Source organism: Scylla paramamosain, chromosome 38 (genome assembly GCF_035594125.1).
Source record: "Scylla paramamosain isolate STU-SP2022 chromosome 38, ASM3559412v1, whole genome shotgun sequence".
NCBI lineage: Eukaryota > Metazoa > Arthropoda > Malacostraca > Decapoda > Portunidae > Scylla > Scylla paramamosain.
The window spans coordinates 5,098,535-5,118,119 of NC_087188.1; the positions used below are offsets into that span (position 1 = coordinate 5,098,535).

A 19,585-nucleotide genomic window follows, 5' to 3' on the forward strand; every position below is an offset into this window, starting at 1 on the left:
CCAAGGCACTGCCCCTACTGACCCAGATATCTGGCGTTGTTCGTTACGTTTTCGAGACACTGACCCCACTGACCCAGGTCCGAAGACTCAGCGTTTTTCGTTACGTAACTTCCTCACTTGCCTCTATATTCTTTCCAGTGCAAGGATAAAATTCTGCTCAATACTATATTACTGATGAAATAAATAATGATAATAAAGAAAAAACAGTTAAAAGGTAACATATATTGAGTTTATAAGACCAGCCTTCTCCACAAAGACAAGGACCTCATGTCCCAGGGAGATAGCCCTCTCTCCAAGTATCAGCGATATCTTGAAAGTCCCATCCTCATCGCGATAACAGAAAAGATATCGCTCCCACAGCTCCATCAGACTGGAACACTTTACTAGAAAATATCGCACCGAAAGGGGAACTAAGCAGTAATCATAAAATGGTTGCATTTTCCGGGACATAAGGTAATCATGAGTGAGATGCGTGAGACTCATCCGGAGACGACCCATAGCAATCTCTGAGCGGCGCTCCTGCACATGGACATAAGTTCATGGACGTAAGGATACAGAAGTTATCTCACCCATCTTAGTGATGGCAACCAAATCCTCCCAACTGCCCTGCCAATTACAAGAACTGCCAACGTTATAGTGGAGTATAAGTCATAAAAAGGAATGGGGGGTGGACGTAGTAACCCGAGACGCAGCCTCTTTAACCACCTTATTGGCCTTCTCATTCTCTCTAAGTCAATATGTGCAGGGACCCAGCAAAATCCGACATGGTAGCCTCTACGCTGTAACAGGTAAAACCACTCAAGATTCGATAAAACAAGTGCATGGAAGAAAGAAGAGCTACAATGTTGAACAGTGGAAAGAATACTGCAAGAGTCGCTAGAAATTGTAAATAAATGCAGGAATGGAGTCGCAATGTGTGGAATAGTGTTCCATGAATAACACTATGTAACACCATTTTTGTCTTTGACAAGCAAGTGCTATTTTCCAACTATTTTCATTGCAAAAACAATAGATAATTTTCATTATTCCTGTCAAAATTAGCTTTTGTAGCTTTTAGAAAACTAACTAGCTAAATTTCAACATTTTCAAGAATTCTGGACAGAAAACAAGAAAATAAGATATTCAAATGATAAAAAAAAAATCTAAAATTAATTTCTAGGAGTAAAAATGAACACTTTTTCCTGATTTGCGTGAATACAACAAATCACTTTCATGTATGAACCCCGAAATGTAGTTTCCCATCATGTTTTCATTGAAGGATCCCTGATATCTCTGTTAAAGGTTCATTATATCTTGGTGGAAGCGCTCCCCTTGTTTCTCTAAATAGGCACCCATATCCTCCTTGAAGTTGTCCATATCTAGGATATGGACCTTTGAGAACATTCTGCAGCCCATCTCATCATAGCTTTTCACTAAAGCTTCAACCAGTTCCATATAATCAATCTGCTGCCAAGGAAGCCCTGTACTACAACAATGAAACACTCCCAAGATTTTTCTCCTTTTCTGTGAGCTCCTGTAGAAATTCTGAACACCCCTTCCCTTTGCTTCTGAAAGCTTAGAAAACAAGTCTTGAAGATATTGAAGGCAACAAACTCCTTGTCAAGAGCTGTAACAAACTGTTGCATGAGACTCAGCTTGATGTGTACTGTAGGAAACAAAACCATTTGAGGATTCACTATTGGCTCATGTTTGATATTGTGTGCTCTGTGACTGTACAGTCAGACCTTGGAAGTCAATGCTTTCTCTGGTAATGCCCTGCTCTATCTTTACTGTCTCAAAGGCAAAAAGAGAAAAAAACAGGAATTCTTGGTAAAACCTCTTTGCAGTCCCATCAAGAAAGCCAGTATCTTGAAGTTTCCAATAACTTCCCAGCTATACTTGTTGTAGCTCAAAGTTTCCAATAGAAGCTTTACACTGCTGCAGTCCTCCTTACGATGCACAGAATGAGCAGGAAGCAGAGATGGATACGTGTTTCCATTGTGCAGAAGTACAGCTTTCATGCTTTTGGAGGAGCTGTCAATGAAGAGTCTCCATTCATCTGCATTGCAAGCAATTCCAATAGCATCAAACAAGCCAGATATATCAATGCAGTAGCATAGACTATTCTCCTTTGCAAAGAAGCTGGAAAAATGTTTGTGCAGCTTTCTTTGGTTAGTCACTTGCATACTGTCATCAAGTAAATCCCATTCCTTCACCCTTGAAATCAAAAGCTCACCATTTGACTTTGTCAAACAAAGATCTCTGATGAGGTTGAGGTCTCTGGTTTCGGTAGTAAGGATTCCTCTCAACTACAACTATGTCCTCCCTGTTTAGCTCATCTTCTGACTTGCTGCTTTCTTCTGATAGTTAACTCCTTTCTTGAGGAGCTGTTAGAGGAAGATCAGGACTGTGTGGTACTGGTTCAATGAAATACGGAATGTCTGGTTAGGAAAAAAAAAAGTGTATTTTTTTTTTCCGAGATCGGCGTTTGGAAGGATCCACCATGCAGAAAAAGCAGTCATCTGAGTAAACAGTAAGTTCATGCCATATTCTAAGAATTTTTATGGCTCTGTTTTCCCTTCTATACCATCCTGAAAAAAAGAACAGTATGAATTTGTGTTATTTAATATATATATATATATATATATATATATATATATATATATATATATATATATATATATATATATATATATATATATATATATATATATATATATATATATATATATATATATATATATATATATTCTTAATTGGATTTTACTCTTTAAAAACTAACAGCTATTTTACCTGTTCTCTTACAATGCTCATAAGCAAAATGAAGTGTCCAGGTCTTGTCTTAATTCAGAGCTGGAACACCAAAACATACTTTGTAAGCTTCACACATTTTTCCTGATGCTGTTACAGAGAACTTCTTTGCGCTTTTCTAGGTGAATCGACCACATATGTAGCAGAATGCATCTGGAGAATGATTCCAGCCTCTTGATGCCATTTCATCTCTTGTGATGTGTCTTTTCAGGCAGCCAAAGCAGAACTGTTTGGTGGTGTGTAAGCCCTTACTTTTATATTGTCAAACAGTACTCTAGAATATTCTTTCTAGAATGTGTCCCAAAATGTTCTCGATCTTTCTAGAATATTCTTGAACCTACTTTGGAATATTCTGAATAATAAAAAAAAAATTGTAGATTCTAGGAAATTATTGATACTTCTACATATTTATACTGTATTCTAGAAAGTTCTAAAATATTATGGAAATGTTTACATTGAATAGAATAATCTAAAATATTCTAGAAACTTCTAAAAGTATCTGATAGAGCATTCTGGAAGATTTGAGATATCTGAAATGTTAGCAAATTCTTCTAAATATGAGGAATTTCTTCCTAGATCTGGTCAGTTCAAGAATTATTTTGTTATAATTAAAAATCTTTAGAACACTATATTTTTCTTCCATTTTTTTTCTTTTTACTTATTTGCAACATTTCAAAAAACAATTAGATAAACAACTGAGATTTTCCAAAGGTCATTGACCTGACATGAAAATCAACAGTAACACATACTATAATGAAATAAGGCCAGAATGTAAATTAATTGTTCTAACCCATCTGGTTTAGATGGAAATAACTGAAAAATTATGATTTGGTGCCAAAGAAAAGACAAAAGAATTTTTTGTTTTTTTGTTTTTGCATACTGTAATGAAGGCAATGCCAAAGAAACATAGAAAAATTTTAATAATATCCATGGAAAGCAAAAACCTAGCCAGCCCAGTTTCATTAACTTAAACTGTGATACAGAAGCCATTCCACAAGCATTCAACAGGCACTTCCTGGCGGTGGGCGGGGGCGGCGAGGCGGCCTGTCCTGCGCCTTGTGACGTTCACCGTCACCTAATAACTTAAAACAGATTTTATTTATTTTTTTTTTTTTTTACATAAAAAGAGAGAAAAAAATGACGTTATAAATTATAGACAAGTTTTCGTTTTATCAGCATTGAGAAAGGCATATGAAATTACTATAACATATCGTCTGACGGATTTTCCAGAGCACCATAATATTTTAAAATAGTGTCAGCATGGATTCAGACAAAATAGATCAACTGAAACAACATTAGTTCAATTAACTTCGCATGTCTATAAATGCCCTGACACAGCATTATTTGCTATAGGGTTATTTCTAGATTGATCTAGAGCTTTCGAATATTTAGATCATCAAATATTGTTAGATAAGATATTTAATGTATGAATTATAGGGTTACCATTTCAATTATTCAAGAGTTATCTTACCAACTAAGTTCAAACATTTTTTTTTTCTTTAATAATTAATATTCTTCTTTCAGCAGTGTTAGGCAGGGAGACCATTCCAGGTTAAATCTTAGGCCCAATCGTGTTTCTATTATATATCAATGATTTAGTAAATGTAAGTAGAAAATGTAAATATTTTTTTTTATTTTTTATGTAGGAAGGACACTGGCCAAGGGCAACAAAAATCTAAAAAAAAAAAATGCCCACTGAAATGCCAGTCCCATAAAAGGGTCAAAGCAGTGGTCAAACATTGATGAATAAGTGTCTTGAAACCTCCCTCTTGAAGGAATTCAGGTCATAGGAAGGTGGAAATATAGAAGCAGGCAGGGAGTTCCAGAGTTTACCAGAGAAAGGGATGAATAATTGAGAATACTGGTTAATTCTTGAGTCAGAGAGGTGGACAGAATAGGGGTGAGAGAAAGAAGAAAGTCTTGTGCAGCGAGGCCGCGGAAGGAGGGTAGCCATGCAGTTAACAAGATCAGAAGAGCAGTTAGCATGAAAATAGCGGTAGAAGACAGCTGGATATGCAACATTGTGGCGGTGAGAGAGAGGCAGAAGACAGTCAGTTAGAGGAGAGGAGTTGATGAGACGAAAAGCTTTTGATTCCACCCTGTCTAGAAGAGCAGTATGAGTGGAACCCCCCCAGACATGTGAAGCATACTCCATACATGGACGGATAAGGCCCTTGTACAGAGTTAGCAGCTAGGGGGGTGAGAAAAACTGGCGGAGACGTCTCAGAACACCTAACTTCATAGAAGCTGTTTTAGCTAGAGATGAGATGTGAAGTTTCCAGTTTAGGTTATAAGTAAAGAACAGACCAAAGATGTTCAGTGTAGAAGAGGGGGACAGTTGAGTGTCATTGAAGAAGAAGGGATAGTTGTCTGGAAGGTTGTGTCGAGTTGATAGATGAAGGAATTGAGTTTTTGAGGCATTGAACAATACCAAGTTTGCCCTGCCCCAATCAGAAATTTTAGAAAGATCAGAAGTCAGGCATTCTGTGGCTTCCCTGCGTGATATGTTTACCTCTTGAAGGATTGGACGTCTATGAAAAGACGTGGAAAAGTGCAGGGTGGTATAATCAGCGTAGGAGTGGATAGGACAAGAGGTTTGGTTTAGAAGATCATTAATGAATAATAAGAAGAAACACCACTATTAATAGATTTAGGAGAAGAACAGTGACCGTCTACCACAACAGCAATAGAACGGTCAGAAAGGAAACTTGAGATGAAGTTACAGAGAGAAGGATAGAAACCGTAGGAGGGTAGTTTGGAAATCAAAGCTTTGTGCCAGATTCTATCAAAAGCTTTTGATATGTCCAAGGCAACAGCAAAAGTTTCACCAAAATCTCTAAAAGAGGATGACCAAGACTCAGTAAGGAAAGCCAGAAGATCACCAGTAGAGCGGCCTTGACGGAACCCATACTGGCGATCAGATAGAAGGTTGTGAAGTGATAGATGTTTAAGAATCTTCCTGTTGAGGATAGATTCAAAAACTTTAGATAGGCAAGAAATTAAAGCAATAGGACGGTAGTTTGAGGGATTAGAACGGTCACCCTTTTTAGGAACAGGTTGAATGTAGGCAAACTTCCAGCAAGAAGGAAAGGTAGATGTTGACAGACAGAGCTGAAAGAGTTTGACTAGGCAAGGTGCAAGCACGGAGGCACAGTTTCGGAGAACAATAGGAGGGACCCCATCAGGTCCATAAGCCTTCCGAGGGTTTAGGCCAGCGAGGGCATGGAAAAATTCATTGCGAAGAATTTTAATAGGTGGCATGAAGTAGTCAGAGCCTGGAGGAGAGGAAGGAACAAGCCCAGAATCGTCCAAGGTAGGGTTTTTAGCAAAGGTTTGAGCAAAGATTTCAGCTTTACAAATAGATGTGATAGCAGTGGTGCCATCTGGTTGAAATAGAGGAGGGAAAGAAGAAGAAGCAAAGTTATTGGAGATATTTTTGGCTAGATGCCAGAAATCACGAGGGGACTTAGATCTTACTTGACAGAAAATGTCAAAACTTAGGTTTTGACATTTTCTGTTAATGAAGGAGTTTTTGGCTAGTTGGAGAACAGGCTTGGAATGGTTCCGGGCAGAAATATAAAGTGCATGAGATTCTGGTGATGGAAGGCTTAAGTACCTTTTGTGGGCCACCTCTCTATCATGTATAGCACGAGAACAAGCTGTGTTAAACCAAGGTTTAGAAGGTTTAGGACGAGAAAAAGAGTGAGGAATGTATGCCTCCATGCCAGACACTATTACCTCTGTTATGCGCTCAGCACACAAAGACGGGTCTCTGACACGGAAGCAGTAGTCATTCGAAGGAAAATCAGCAAAATACCTCCTCAGGTCCCCCAACTAGCAGAGGCAAAACACCAGAGGCACCTTCGCTTAGGGCGATCCTGAGAAGGGATTGGAGTGATAGCACAAGATAAAGATATGAGATTGTGATCGGAGGAGCCCAACGGAGAAGAAAGGGTGACAGCATAAGCAGAAGGATTAGAGGTCAGGAAAAGGTCAAGAATGTTAGGCGTATCTCCAAGACGGTCAGGAATACGAGTAGGGTGTTGCACCAATTGCTCTAGGTCATGGAGGATAGCAAAGTTGTAGGCTAGTTCAACAGGATGGTCAGTGAAGGGAGAGGAAAGCCAATGGTGGTGAACATTGAAGTCTCCAAGAATGGAGATCTCTGCAAAAGGGAAGAGGGTCAGAATGTGCTCCACTTTGGAAGTTAAGTAGTCAAAGAATTTCTTATAGTCAGAGGAGTTAGGTGAGAGGTATACAGCACAGATAAATTTAGTATGAGAGTGACTGTAGTCGTAGCCAGATGGTGGAAAACTCGGAAGATTCAAGAGCGTGGGCACGAGAGCAGGTTAAGTGATTGCGCACATAAACGCAGCATCCAGCTTTGGATCGAAAATGAGGATAGAGAAAGTAGGAGGGAACAGAAAAGGGGCTACTGTTAGTTGCCTCAGACACCTGAGTTTCAGTGAGGAAAAAAAGATGAGGTTTAGAAGAGGAGAGGTGGTGTTCTACAGATTGAAAATTAGATCTTAGACCGCGAATGTTGCAGAAGTTAGTGAAGAAAAAGTCGAGGGTGGGTGTCAAGACACTCAGGGTCGTCGACAGAAAGGCAGTCCGACCTGGGGACATTTATGGTCCCCTCCCCAGATGGGGACTCCGAGGCTGGTGTAGGAGTCGACATGATGATTTTAAAATTTTTGAGTGAAAGGTGTGTGTGTTATTAGGTGCTTGTAGTTTTGTGTGGAGGAAGAGAGTTGTCTTTAGAGGGCAGGCTGTGACTGCCCCCTTGTGTTGTGAGACACAAAGGGAAACGTTCAGTGAGGTCACAGCTGGGTTTAATGATAAGTTCACAGCACCCCCTGAACAGTGCTTTAGACCTCACTGGGAGTAATTATCGTTTCGACAGGTGTCTACTGCCTCCTCCTGCGATGTTGCGATATGCGATGTTTGCTGATGATACCAGTTTGGTTTTTGCTGATAAAAATAAAAATAAAATATATTAATATAATCAATTAAAGCACAATTTAGGACATATAAAACAATAGATAACACACAGTAAATTGAATCATAACTTAGGGAAAAAAAAACTATGGTATCCCTTAAAAGTCATTCAAAGATGAATTTTGTCTTGTTATTATAGAAAATGAAACTGTTCAACAAGTACAGTACAGTAAATTCCTGGGAATATGACGTGTAGACACACATCTAAATTGAAAGATACACACAAAAAATGTAAGTTTAAAATGATCTAAAGCAAGTGGTAAATTGTATAGATTGAGGAACCAACTGACACACACACACCCGCATACACACACACACACACACACACACACACACACACACACACACACACACACACACACACACACACACACACACACAAAACAAACAAACAAACAAACAAACAAACAAACACACACATACACAGAAAAAAAAACTTAGTTGAATGTATATTTTACTTTATGTTACCCATATATATTGTGTCAATTTAGGGTTGTACCTGGCCTTCTCTTTGCAGTATATGTTATTGTTCCTTAAAAAAATGAGTTATAAGAATTAGGTGTCACAGAGGTAAATATAAAGATACAACAGATTATTGACAGGTTTCCACCTCTTAGATCTCCTGTTTGTACTTAAATTCTTCTCCTTTTGGCAATATTAAAATAATTAAATACTCAAGTTCCTAGCTGCATCATGGTTGTATTCTTACGCACAGCACACACTCACGCCACGCGAGACAGGCTTACCAATTTGGTGTGAGCATTAAGTAATGCTACACGTCATTCAGGTTAGGTTCAGTAATGTTAAGTTAGTGTCCTTGAAGTTGGCGGGGGTGACGGGGGTGGGGGGAGAGCGGAATCCATGCGTTGCCGTGGCTGGGAGTAAATACGCCGTACGTCTGGCAGTAAAAATAGGCCTGCGCGCGCACTTTGTCACTCGAAACTAGATGATCACTAAAACCTACTACACTGAACGCAGGCTGTGAAACACACTACCACCATAAAAAAAAAAAAAAAAAAAAAAATGGATTTACATACTTCCAGGAGCAAACATTGAAATTATATATGTTTGTATTACATACGTGACAATGCGCTTGTTATGAATGTGTATAATACTATTATTTGTTACATGTAACGAGTTTGTCAGGGAGATTTTGCTTACCGCTTGATGAAAAAAAAAAAAAAAACGAATTTTCTTCTCTATGAAAAGGTAACAGTACTAAGTTGTTGAATTGTTCGTTTGTTTATTTCTGCTATATAATTGTTATTTGATTTTTTTTTTATTTCTTCATAATAAATTCTTTACATAGGGTTACTGATATGGTTTATATGCTGCATTTAAATGTAATTAAGAATTACCATGTGTTTTTATCGTCAAGAATTATTTTCGATTTACTTTATGTGTTCTGAGGAGCCATTTACGGCTCAGACTAAGCCATGTAATTATATGTATAACACATGCTTTATGTATGAAATATTATAGCAATAAAATTTTTTTTAAAATATCTTCCCTTTGCTATCCTCCATGACCTAGAGCAATTGGTGCAACACCCTACTCGCATTCCTGACCGTCTTGGAGATACGCCCAACATTCTTGACCTTTTCCTGACCTCTAATCCTTCTGCTTATGCTGTCACCCTTTCTTCTCCGTTGGGCTCCTCCGATCACAATCTCATATCTTTATCTTGTCTTATCACTCCAATCCCTCCTCAGGATCCCCCTAAGCGAAGGTGCCTCTGGCGTTTTGCCTCTGCCAGTTGGGGGGACCTGAGGAGGTATTTTGCTGATTTTCCTTGGAATGACTGCTGCTTCTGTGTCAGAGACCCGTCTTTGTGTGCTGAGCGTATAACAGAGGTGATAGTGTCTGGCATGGAGGCGTACATTCCTCACTCTTTTTCTCGTCCTAAACCTTCTAAACCTTGGTTTAACACAGCTTGTTCTCGTGCTATACATGATAGAGAGGTGGCCCACAAAAGGTACTTAAGCCTTCCATCACCAGAATCTCATGCACTTTATATTTCTGCCCGGAACCATGCCAAGTCTGTTCTCCAACAAGCCAAAAACTCCTTCATTAACAGAAAATGTCAAAACCTTTCAAGATCTAACTCCCCTCGTGATTTCTAACATCTAGCCAAAAATATCTCCAATAACTTTGCTTCTTCTTCTTTCCCTCCTCTACTTCAATCAGATGGCACCACTGCTATCACATCTATTTCTAAAGCTGAACTCTTTGCTCAAACCTTTGCTAAAAACCCTACCTTGGACGATTTTGGGCTTGTTCCTCCCTCTCCTCCACCCTCTGACTACTTCATGCCACGTATTAAAATTCTTCGCAATGAATTTTTCCATGCCCTCGCTGGCCTAAACCCTCGGAAGGCTTATGGACCTGATGGGGCCCCTCCTATTGTTCTCCGAAACTGTGCCTCCGTGCTTGCACCTTGCCTAGTCAAACTCTTTCAGCTCTGTCTGTCAACATCTACCTTTCCTTCTTGCTGGAAGTTTGCCTACATTCAACCTGTTCCTAAAAAGGGTGACCGTTCTAATCCCTCAAACTACCGTCCTGTTGCTTTAATTTCCTGCCTATCTAAAGTTTTTGACTCTATCCTCAACAGGAAGATTCTTAAACATCTATCACTTCACAACCTTCTATCTGATCGCCAGTATGGGTTCCGTCAAGGCCGCTCTACTGGTGATCTTCTGGCTTTCCTTACTGAGTCTTGGTCATCCTCTTTTATAAATTTTAATGAAACTTTTGCTGTTGCCTTGGACATATCAAAAGCTTTTGATAGAATCTGGCACAAAGCTTTGATTTCCAAACTACCCTCCTACGGTTTCTATCCTTATCTCTGTAACTTCATCTCAAGTTTCAATGTTAATGTTAATGTTCAAATTTAATGATCTTCTAAACCAAACTTCTTCTCCTATCCACTCCTACGCTGATGATACCACCCTGGACTTTTCCACGTCTTTTCATAGACGTCCAGCCCTTCAGGAGGTAAACATATCACGCAGGGAAGCCACAGAACGCCTGACTTCTGATCTTTCTAAAATTTCTGATTGGGGCAGAGCAAACTTGGTATTGTTCAATGCCTCAAAAACTCAATTCCTCCATCTATCAACTCGACACAACCTTCCAGACAACTATTCCCTCTTCTTCAATGACACTCAACTGTCCCCCTCTTCTACACTGAACATCGTCGGTCTGTCCTTTACTTATAATCTGAACTGGAAACTTCACATCTCATCTCTAGCTAAAACAGTTTCTATGAAGTTAGGTGTTCTGAGACGTCTCCGCCAGTTTTTCTCACCCCCCCAGCTGCTAACTCTGTACAAGGGCCTTATCCGTCCATGTATGGAGTATGCTTCACATGTCGGGGGGGGTTCCACTCATACTGCTCTTCTAGACAGGGTGGAATCAAAAGCTTTTCGTCTCATCAACTCTTCTCCTCTAACTGACCGTCTTCAGCCTCTCTCTCACCGCCGCAATGTTGCATATCTAGCTGTCTTCTACCGCTATTTTCATGCTAACTGCATGCCTCCCCTCCTTCCGCGGCCTTGCTGCACAAGACTTTCTTCTTTCTCTCACCCCTATTCTGTCCACCTCTCTAACGCAAGAGTTAACCAGTATTCTCAATCATTCATCCCTTTCTCTGGTAAACTCTGGAACTCCCTGCCTGCTTCTGTATTTCCACCTTCCTATGACTTGAATTCCTTCAAGAGGGAGGTTTCAAGACACTTATCCACCAGTTTTTGACCACTGCCTTGACCCTTTTACGGGACTGGCATTTCAGTGGGCTTTTTTTTTATTGATTTTTGTTGCCCTTGGCCAGTGTCCTTCTTACATAAAAAAAAAAAAAAATCATGACTAACACCTCCATAAAATCTGAGTTACCATCACCAGCAGAAATAATGACACACACATAGCGCAACAGTGACATCAGGCTTAGAATCGGAAAATAAATATCTAAACCAGACAGAGCCGCTGCTCGTGAAGGTTAAGCGGAAACCATAGCAATCACAAATATTGCCAATCTATTGCAGCTGGTAGAGTTGAAGAGCTCTGCGTAGCCTAGCTGGCGACATGCCACACACGGCCTCATTAGACCTAAAGATGTTTCCTAGGTCGGAACGAAACGTCATGAACAATAAGCCAACTTCTGTAAAACTCTTCAGGGACCTTGCCGCTCAGAAAAAAAAATAAATAAATAAATAAATAGATAAATTTATATATATATATATATATATATATATATATATATATATATATATATATATATATATATATATATATATATATATATATATATACTCGTAAATATATATATATATATATATATATATATATATATATATATATATATATATATATATATATATATATATATATATATATATATATATATATATATATATATATATATATATATATATATATATATATATATTCAATAAAATAATGAAATAAAATATACTTCAGCAGAAGCTGAGTAATGCAGAAATTGCCACGGTCCTCAACCTTGTCGACATAAATGAGGATATAATTACTGGCTACATCAATACAATACTTCGTATAGTGAACTCACGTCTCTCTGTAACATCCCAATGCATCCAGTCCATGATCCATTTGGCAAGGCCTCACCATACTGCCCATCAGGTGCTCGAAGAAATTTGATGCTGAAATAAAGTAAAATTATTAACTGAAGGGGAAAAAGTATATAGGTAAAGGAATATATATATATATATATATATATATATATATATATATATATATATATATATATATATATATATATATATATATATATATATATATATATATATATATATATAGTGGTGATAAATACAATTATGACAAAGTATCTCGGAAAAAGTTTTGAACCCAAATCCTATATCTGTATAATTCATTAGATGAATTATTTAAATCTGCAACACATTACTGACTTATTACTACTGACAGTATATAGAACAAAAATCTATTTTTATTTTTAACAATATAGCATATAAGATCAATGACTATCGATTTGAATCTTAAGAATATAATTAACCCATTAACTGGCATTATGTAAGCTGAAAGTAAATGTCCCCACTACACATGTACCATGAAAATAGGAAACATGTAGCCTTCTGTTTCTCTAAATTAATAACATGGTGTCTTAGCATTTTTTGACATGCTGCCTTTCCCTGGCAGTGTTCACGTGGTGCCTTATTGCCACTGTGGTTGGCTCATGTTACAAGAGAGAATTTGTCGTGCGCTAGGGTTGGACAAGAGGAAATGTCAACAAACTCTAACGCCATCTGCCATCTGAAAATTTGAAGTTAACTAAAAAAAAAAAAAAAAAAAAGCCAACTTACGAAACGTTAGTGAATAACTTCATAACTATGGTTCATAATGGCATTGTCCTGTCTCGCTTTAGTATTTTAAGATTTATCCCCCTAATATTTGAAGAGTATTCTTGTATATCCTCAAATTTCTGTGTTAATTATATATATATATATATATATATATATATATATATATATATATATATATATATATATATATATATATATATATATATATATATATATATATATATATATATATATATATATATATACACACACACATTGTTATGTAGGACGTAAGAAGTGAGAAGTAAGAATGAAGACGGAAGGAGATGGGAGGAGAGAGAGAGAGAGAGAGAGAGAGAGAGAGAGAGAGAGAGAGAGAGAGAGAGAGAGAGAGAGAGAGAGAGAGAGAGAGAGAGAGATACAAACGACAGATGTATGATGACGAGGTGGCCCCTCACCCCATGTAATTACTGTAAAATTCCCAACATGTAGAGACTTTTTTTCCCAATTAATTTTCCTTATTTCTAATTTTTCCCTCAGTTTGAGTCTCACACAGTAATTAGTTAAAAATTTATCCATGCTCACAGAGTAATCAGTATTCATCCATGTCCCATAGTTCAGTCACTAGAATTTTCTGAAAGTACTTGTTTTATTTATACTTCATAGCAGCCTGCTATGAGTACAAGTGCAGGCCAGGTGAGGTGGTGTGGGGTGTCTCCCTGCTCCTACCACTTTCCATTGGCGTAAGTCATCGTCTGAGACGTAGCTTCAAGCTGTGTTCCCACTCTTGAGGCATTCACAATTGGTATCTTGGACGAGACAGATGTATCGTGATAGGCAGCGTTTTATGAGGAGACTGGGTGGAATAAAACTAGATGGGCCAGTTGCTTTTAGGGGTATTTAATTAATTTACTACAGTACGCCACTGCTTATTATATACCTAGTGTTAGGGCTTTCCATTAGCTTGCCTATGAGTGAACTTTCCTCTAAGGTACTCAGCGTATATTAAGATGTGACTCCTTGTCTGCTCGTGAGGCGAGTACCTGGTGAAAGGGAGCGGTTGACGGCCTTACTGTTTGTTTTTGTGTGCAGTTTGTGTACATTGTGTTTTTTGTTAAATAATACTGCTTGTCAAGACACTGGTAGAGTGTTTGACCACAGAGGATTTTAAGTGTATTGCCGTGTAGTGAAACTTTACTCGCTGTTGTTGAAGCCTGCTGTCCTGGAGGCTGTAAACGACACTACTCAGCTGGAGATAAAATGCTATGTTGGACAGTGGGTTGGATTTATTTTTGATGACTGGCTGCCCAATGCGGCATTATACCTCAGCCTTTTAACTGCGTGTCCCTTGTTGTGATTGTCTCTTCCTAAAACGTGGCTATCGATTCTTTTCAAGTTGTTGCTTCTAATATTGTGAGACGCCTTGCATATGTATCATTGCCACAATTTCGGTGTTCTCTTAAGGCATTGTCTTGTGATCTTGATGCCTTGCTGCTCTGTAAGTGTTTTTTAGGGCACCGGATCTTAGGTAGCAAGTGAAGCGTCGAGACAGCTTCGTTGTCACCATGCTGGTGTAAGGTGAAGAGAGTGCTTTAAGTGTGTGTATATATAATATATATATATATATATATATATATATATATATATATATATATATACGAGTATATATATATATATATAGAGAGAGAGAGAGAGAGAGAGAGAGAGAGAGAGAGAGAGAGAGAGAGAGAGAGAGAGAGAGAGAGAGAGAGAGAGAGAGAGGAGCAACCCGAGTTGCCGCCTCTTTAGGGAGCTTATCACCCTTTTCATTCCCATGAACTCCCACATGTGCTGGTACTCAACAAAATCTGGTGTGGTATCCTCTGCGTTGAAGCAGGTGAATCCACTCTAAAACAGATGCAATTAGAGGAGGGAGTAAAATGCTCCAGGGCAGATAACACACTCCAGGAGTCACAAAAAAATAGTAAAATTTCAAACCGGTAAGGTAAAAATTATTTCTTGGGTAAGAATAATGGCATATAACTCCCTCGAAACCTACCGGAAAACTCTCGGAAACCTACAGCCTCAACAGAAGGAAGGGAATATATCATATATATCCCACTATATCCCAGTCTTGCATCACACTTTGAACCATCTGTGTAAACAGGGACGGAGGTAAAGTGTGTCGAAGGGTGTTCCAAAAATAAAGCACGAGATTCGCACTGTGGTAATAAGTTTTATTATTATTATTATTATTATTATTATTATTATTATTATTATTATTATTATTATTATTATTATTATTATTATTATTAACAGGAAGGTAGATCGATATTCGCGGAAACTGCCAGTACCCGACACTTGGAAGGCGATGGAGGAAAATCGATATGGAGGGTATATCAAACTCAGTTATCTATGGCAGACCTGACCCAATATCCAAAAGGCCTTGAAAAACTTGAGCGATCATAATATAAGGGAAGATGTGCACTATGAAAAAAAGCTGTTGTATAAGTGACAGACTCAGGAAGTCGGTGGATTCGATACCAACTCCTCATTATTAGACACTGATGGTGTAGGTCTTATGTCAGGACACCAGCATCCACCAGTAAGGTAGGAATTGGTGATGAACAGAACGCATCAGTTGCCAGTTGAATACAGCGTGGTGCACACGAGGAATAAACCTCACAACCATGCTCCAACTATGAAAGAAAAAAATTCGATGCAAGAGAAGGAGGGTTTGTCGACTAGCTCCCCAAGAGGTATGAGCCAAGATCCTAAGGAGTGACAGCACCTTCATAGATGTTGCCTTATTATAACGAAGTCGAAGTCGAAGTCGAAGTCGGGCGTCTGTCAAATATAATTCCCAGGAAACGAGTTTCCTCCACACAAGAGATTCTTCGATCATATAGATATAGACCTGGGTCAAAGTAAACACAACGAAGGCAACAAAAAGTCATCGATATATAAGCTACCACAAACTCCTTCCGGGCGTACAACAGTGAGACTGTTTATTGCTAAAGCGAAAAGTGTGACACTAAGTATACTTCCTTGCGGCACACCATCTTCAGGTGTGTTGGATGGTTAGGTGTCTGGGCTGGGATGTGTTGTGGGGGAAGGTCTTAGCTCCGTTGTGGACAAACTTTCGAATCAAGAGGGGCCACTTTTTTTTTTAAATAGTGGGCCGTATGGGAACGAGGTTCCCTGATCATGGCGGCCAGCGCTCTCTCCCCCACCTCCTTCGTAGTCGGTTTCCTTTCCCCCTTGTAGTCGGTTTCCCTTGCTTCCTGGAGCCATTTAATTTTTATAATATCCTCACGAGAAAACAAAAAAAATTAATTTGCTCCTCGAGGGGCGGTCGACCAAGTCCCCGAGATGTTACCCTCTGGTCGTGATGATAGTGCGCAGGCTGGAGCTTGTACTGCATCTGCTGTTGCCTCTCATGGTGGAAGACTCTTTCGGTCAGTTGTTGAGTCTTGTCTTGACACTGATATGATCATTAATATCTACGCTTCCATGTCATACTATAATATTCACTCAGTTTTCAAGCTCTTCGGAACAGTTCTCCATATCAATCTGAAATTTGACGGCGGTTGTCTGTCTATGTGACTTTTTTTTTTTAATGTAAGAGAGAGAATGGCCAAGGGCAACAAAAACCAATAAAAAAAAAAGTCCACTGAGATGCCAGTCCCAGAAAAGGGTCCGAAGCGGTAGTCATAAATTGAAGGATAAATGTCTTGAAATATCCCTCTTGAAGGAATTCAAGACATAGGAAGATGGAAATACAGAAGCAGGAACGGAGTTCCAGTGTTTACCAGAAAAAGGGATGAATGATTCAGAATACTGGTTAACTCTTGCACTAGAGAGGAGGACATAATAGGGGTGAGAGAAAGAAAAAAGTCTTGTGCAGCGAGGCCGCGGGAGGAGAGGAGGCATGCAGTTAGCATGATTAGAAGAGTAGTTAGTATAAAAATAGCGGTAGAAGACAGCTAGAGATGTAACATTGCGGTGATGAGAGAGAGGCTGAAGACAGTCAGTTAGAGAAGAGGAGTTGATGAGACGAAAAGCTTTTGATTCCACTCTGTCTAGAAGAGCGGTATGAGTGGACATGTGAAGCATACTCCATACATGGACGGATAAGACCAATGTACACAGTTAGCTGCTGGTGGCCGACTTACTATTTTTATACAACAGTTTATATCGTTGTTGTTTTTTTACGGGTCTGGATTAGTAGCGTTGTGTCAGAAGCTTGTCGACTTGAAGATGGTATAGCGCAACGAATTACACTTAGTGTCACACTTTTCCCTGTGGCTATAAATAGTGTCATTGATGTGCTCCCAGACGGTATCCGTTATAGCTTATATGTCGATGACTTGTCAGTCTCCTTTTCCGCAGTGTGGATGTCTTTAATTGAAAGGAAGTTGCAGATAGTAATTAATAAGATTTCTCATTCGGCTCTAACTCGGGGATTTCTTTTCACGGCTTCGAAGACTATGGCCATAAACTTTTGCCACATTTGTGGTGTTCACTCTGTCCCAGATTTGTATCTATATGACCGAGGAATCTTTTGTATCGAAGAAACTAGTTTCCTGAGACTTGTATGTGAGTGACACCTGACTCGGGTAACTTATCTTCGTTACATTAAGGTAGCATGTATGAAGGCGATGTTACTCTTTAGAGTCTTTGCTCATACCTCGTGGGGAGCTGATACATTACAGGCCCTCGTCCTATTGCACCGAATTCTTATTCCTTCTAAGTTGGAGAATGGTTGTGAGATTTATTCCTCTGTTACTGAGGAGTGTTTGACTGTTTTACACTATGCCAGTGTTCGCCTGGAAAATAGTGCGTTCTGCTCATCTCCAATCCCTAGCTTAGTGGTGGATACTGATGCCCTTCCATTGAAATTGCTTCGCCAATCCTAGTTGCTAATGTGTTGGTATCGAGTCCAAGTCACTTTCTCGTGTGGCCGTCTCCCGTGATTCACGCTCTCACCTATATGTATCTTATTCCTAGTTTCCCTAAGCCTTTTAGTTTCAGGGATGCATCCGCTATGGTGGCATTATATGTACCTTCCGTTTCTGCATGTCTTTGTGGATTCCCTAGAGTTTGACACTGGCAATTTCAAGATACTTCTGTGTGCCGACCGTGTATTATTCTTGAAACACTATTCCACACATTTTGACCCCACCCCTGTTTTTACAGCCGGTTCAAAATCAGAAGTTGGAGTCAGATTTTGTGTTATATCTTCTTCATTTTGTCGAGGCGTACCTCACCTTCGTTACATTAAGGTAATATGTATGAAGGCGATGTTACTCTTTAGAGTTTTCGTTCATACCTCATGAGAAGCTAAAACCTCGCAGGTCCTCGTTCTTTTCTGGTTTTATAGCAGAAATGTCTGACATTATTTTAGTTTTAGGAATTATTGTTACTCTTTCCACCTCATCGTTTACAATTTTTAGCGACTTTCCCAGTCTTCTTAAGATTATTCAACATTTTAGCTCTTCTTCCCTTCACGCACTTGTTTTTATCGTTTCTTAAGTGGCTATACCTTTTACAGCGCAGAGGCTACCACGTCGGATTTTGCTGGTCCTGCACATGTTGGATAACTAGTGTAATTTTCCATCCATGGACGTTTGTTCATGTACCGGAGCGCTGCACAGAAACTGCACTGGCCTCATGCCCCGGGAAACCCAATCATTTTGTAATGACTGCTTAGTTCCCCTTACAGTGCAGCATTTTCTAGTGGAGTGTCCCAGTCTGGTGGAGCTGCAGAAGCGATATCTTTTCCGTTGTCACTGATACTTGGAGAGAGGGATTTCTCCCCAATACATTTATGGAGAAGATCGGTCTTCTAAATAATTTATAGATAACCTTTTAACAGTTCTTATTTTATTTATCTTATCAGTAAAATAGTATTAGAGATAACATTATCTTCTCACTGAGAAGACATATCAGGAAGTGAGGAAGACACATAACGAACAACAGTGTGTCTTAGGGCCAGGGTCAGTGGGGATCAGTGTTTTGGAAACGTAATAAACAACGCCAGATATCTGGGTCAGTGGCGTCAGTGTCTTTGCCCCAAAACAAACTAGGCCAGATATTTTGGTCAGCGGGTCAGAGTCAAGGGTAAAAAATGTACAACGCCATACACACAGGTCAGTGGGGTCAGTACCCCCTCATTTTCAATCAAATTAAATCAAATTAATTAATGCACTAAAACACCAACCCTCTCACTTCTAGCACTTTGGATTTTGATGGATTAATTCCATTTTCCTTTTTAATGTTTCCATTTTAGTGATCTTTTAACATTTTTACCATAACTGTAATTCTGTTTTTAATATCAATATTTTAAAACGCAATCTTTGTTGCTTTTTAAGTTTTGTAGCGGCACCATATGACATCGATGTTGTAGCGCCATAACACAAATCAATCACTCAATCAAATCAATGCTGAGAATTCTACAGTAAACCTGTGGGAGGCGGCCAGAC

The 19,585-nt window shown here is 39.0% G+C and overlaps 1 protein-coding gene across 1 annotated transcript in view; it reads right to left on the reverse strand.

Moving 5' to 3' along the window:
- The window catches only part of LOC135091598 (glutamate receptor ionotropic, kainate glr-3-like), a 129,970-nt gene that overhangs the window by 96,645 nt on the left and 13,740 nt on the right, over nt 1-19,585 (reverse strand). Inside the window, exon 3 of the mRNA XM_063989353.1 lies at nt 12,374-12,464. Coding sequence (XP_063845423.1) covers nt 12,374-12,464 — 91 coding nt within the window. The remainder of the gene's footprint in view (nt 1-12,373; nt 12,465-19,585) is intronic.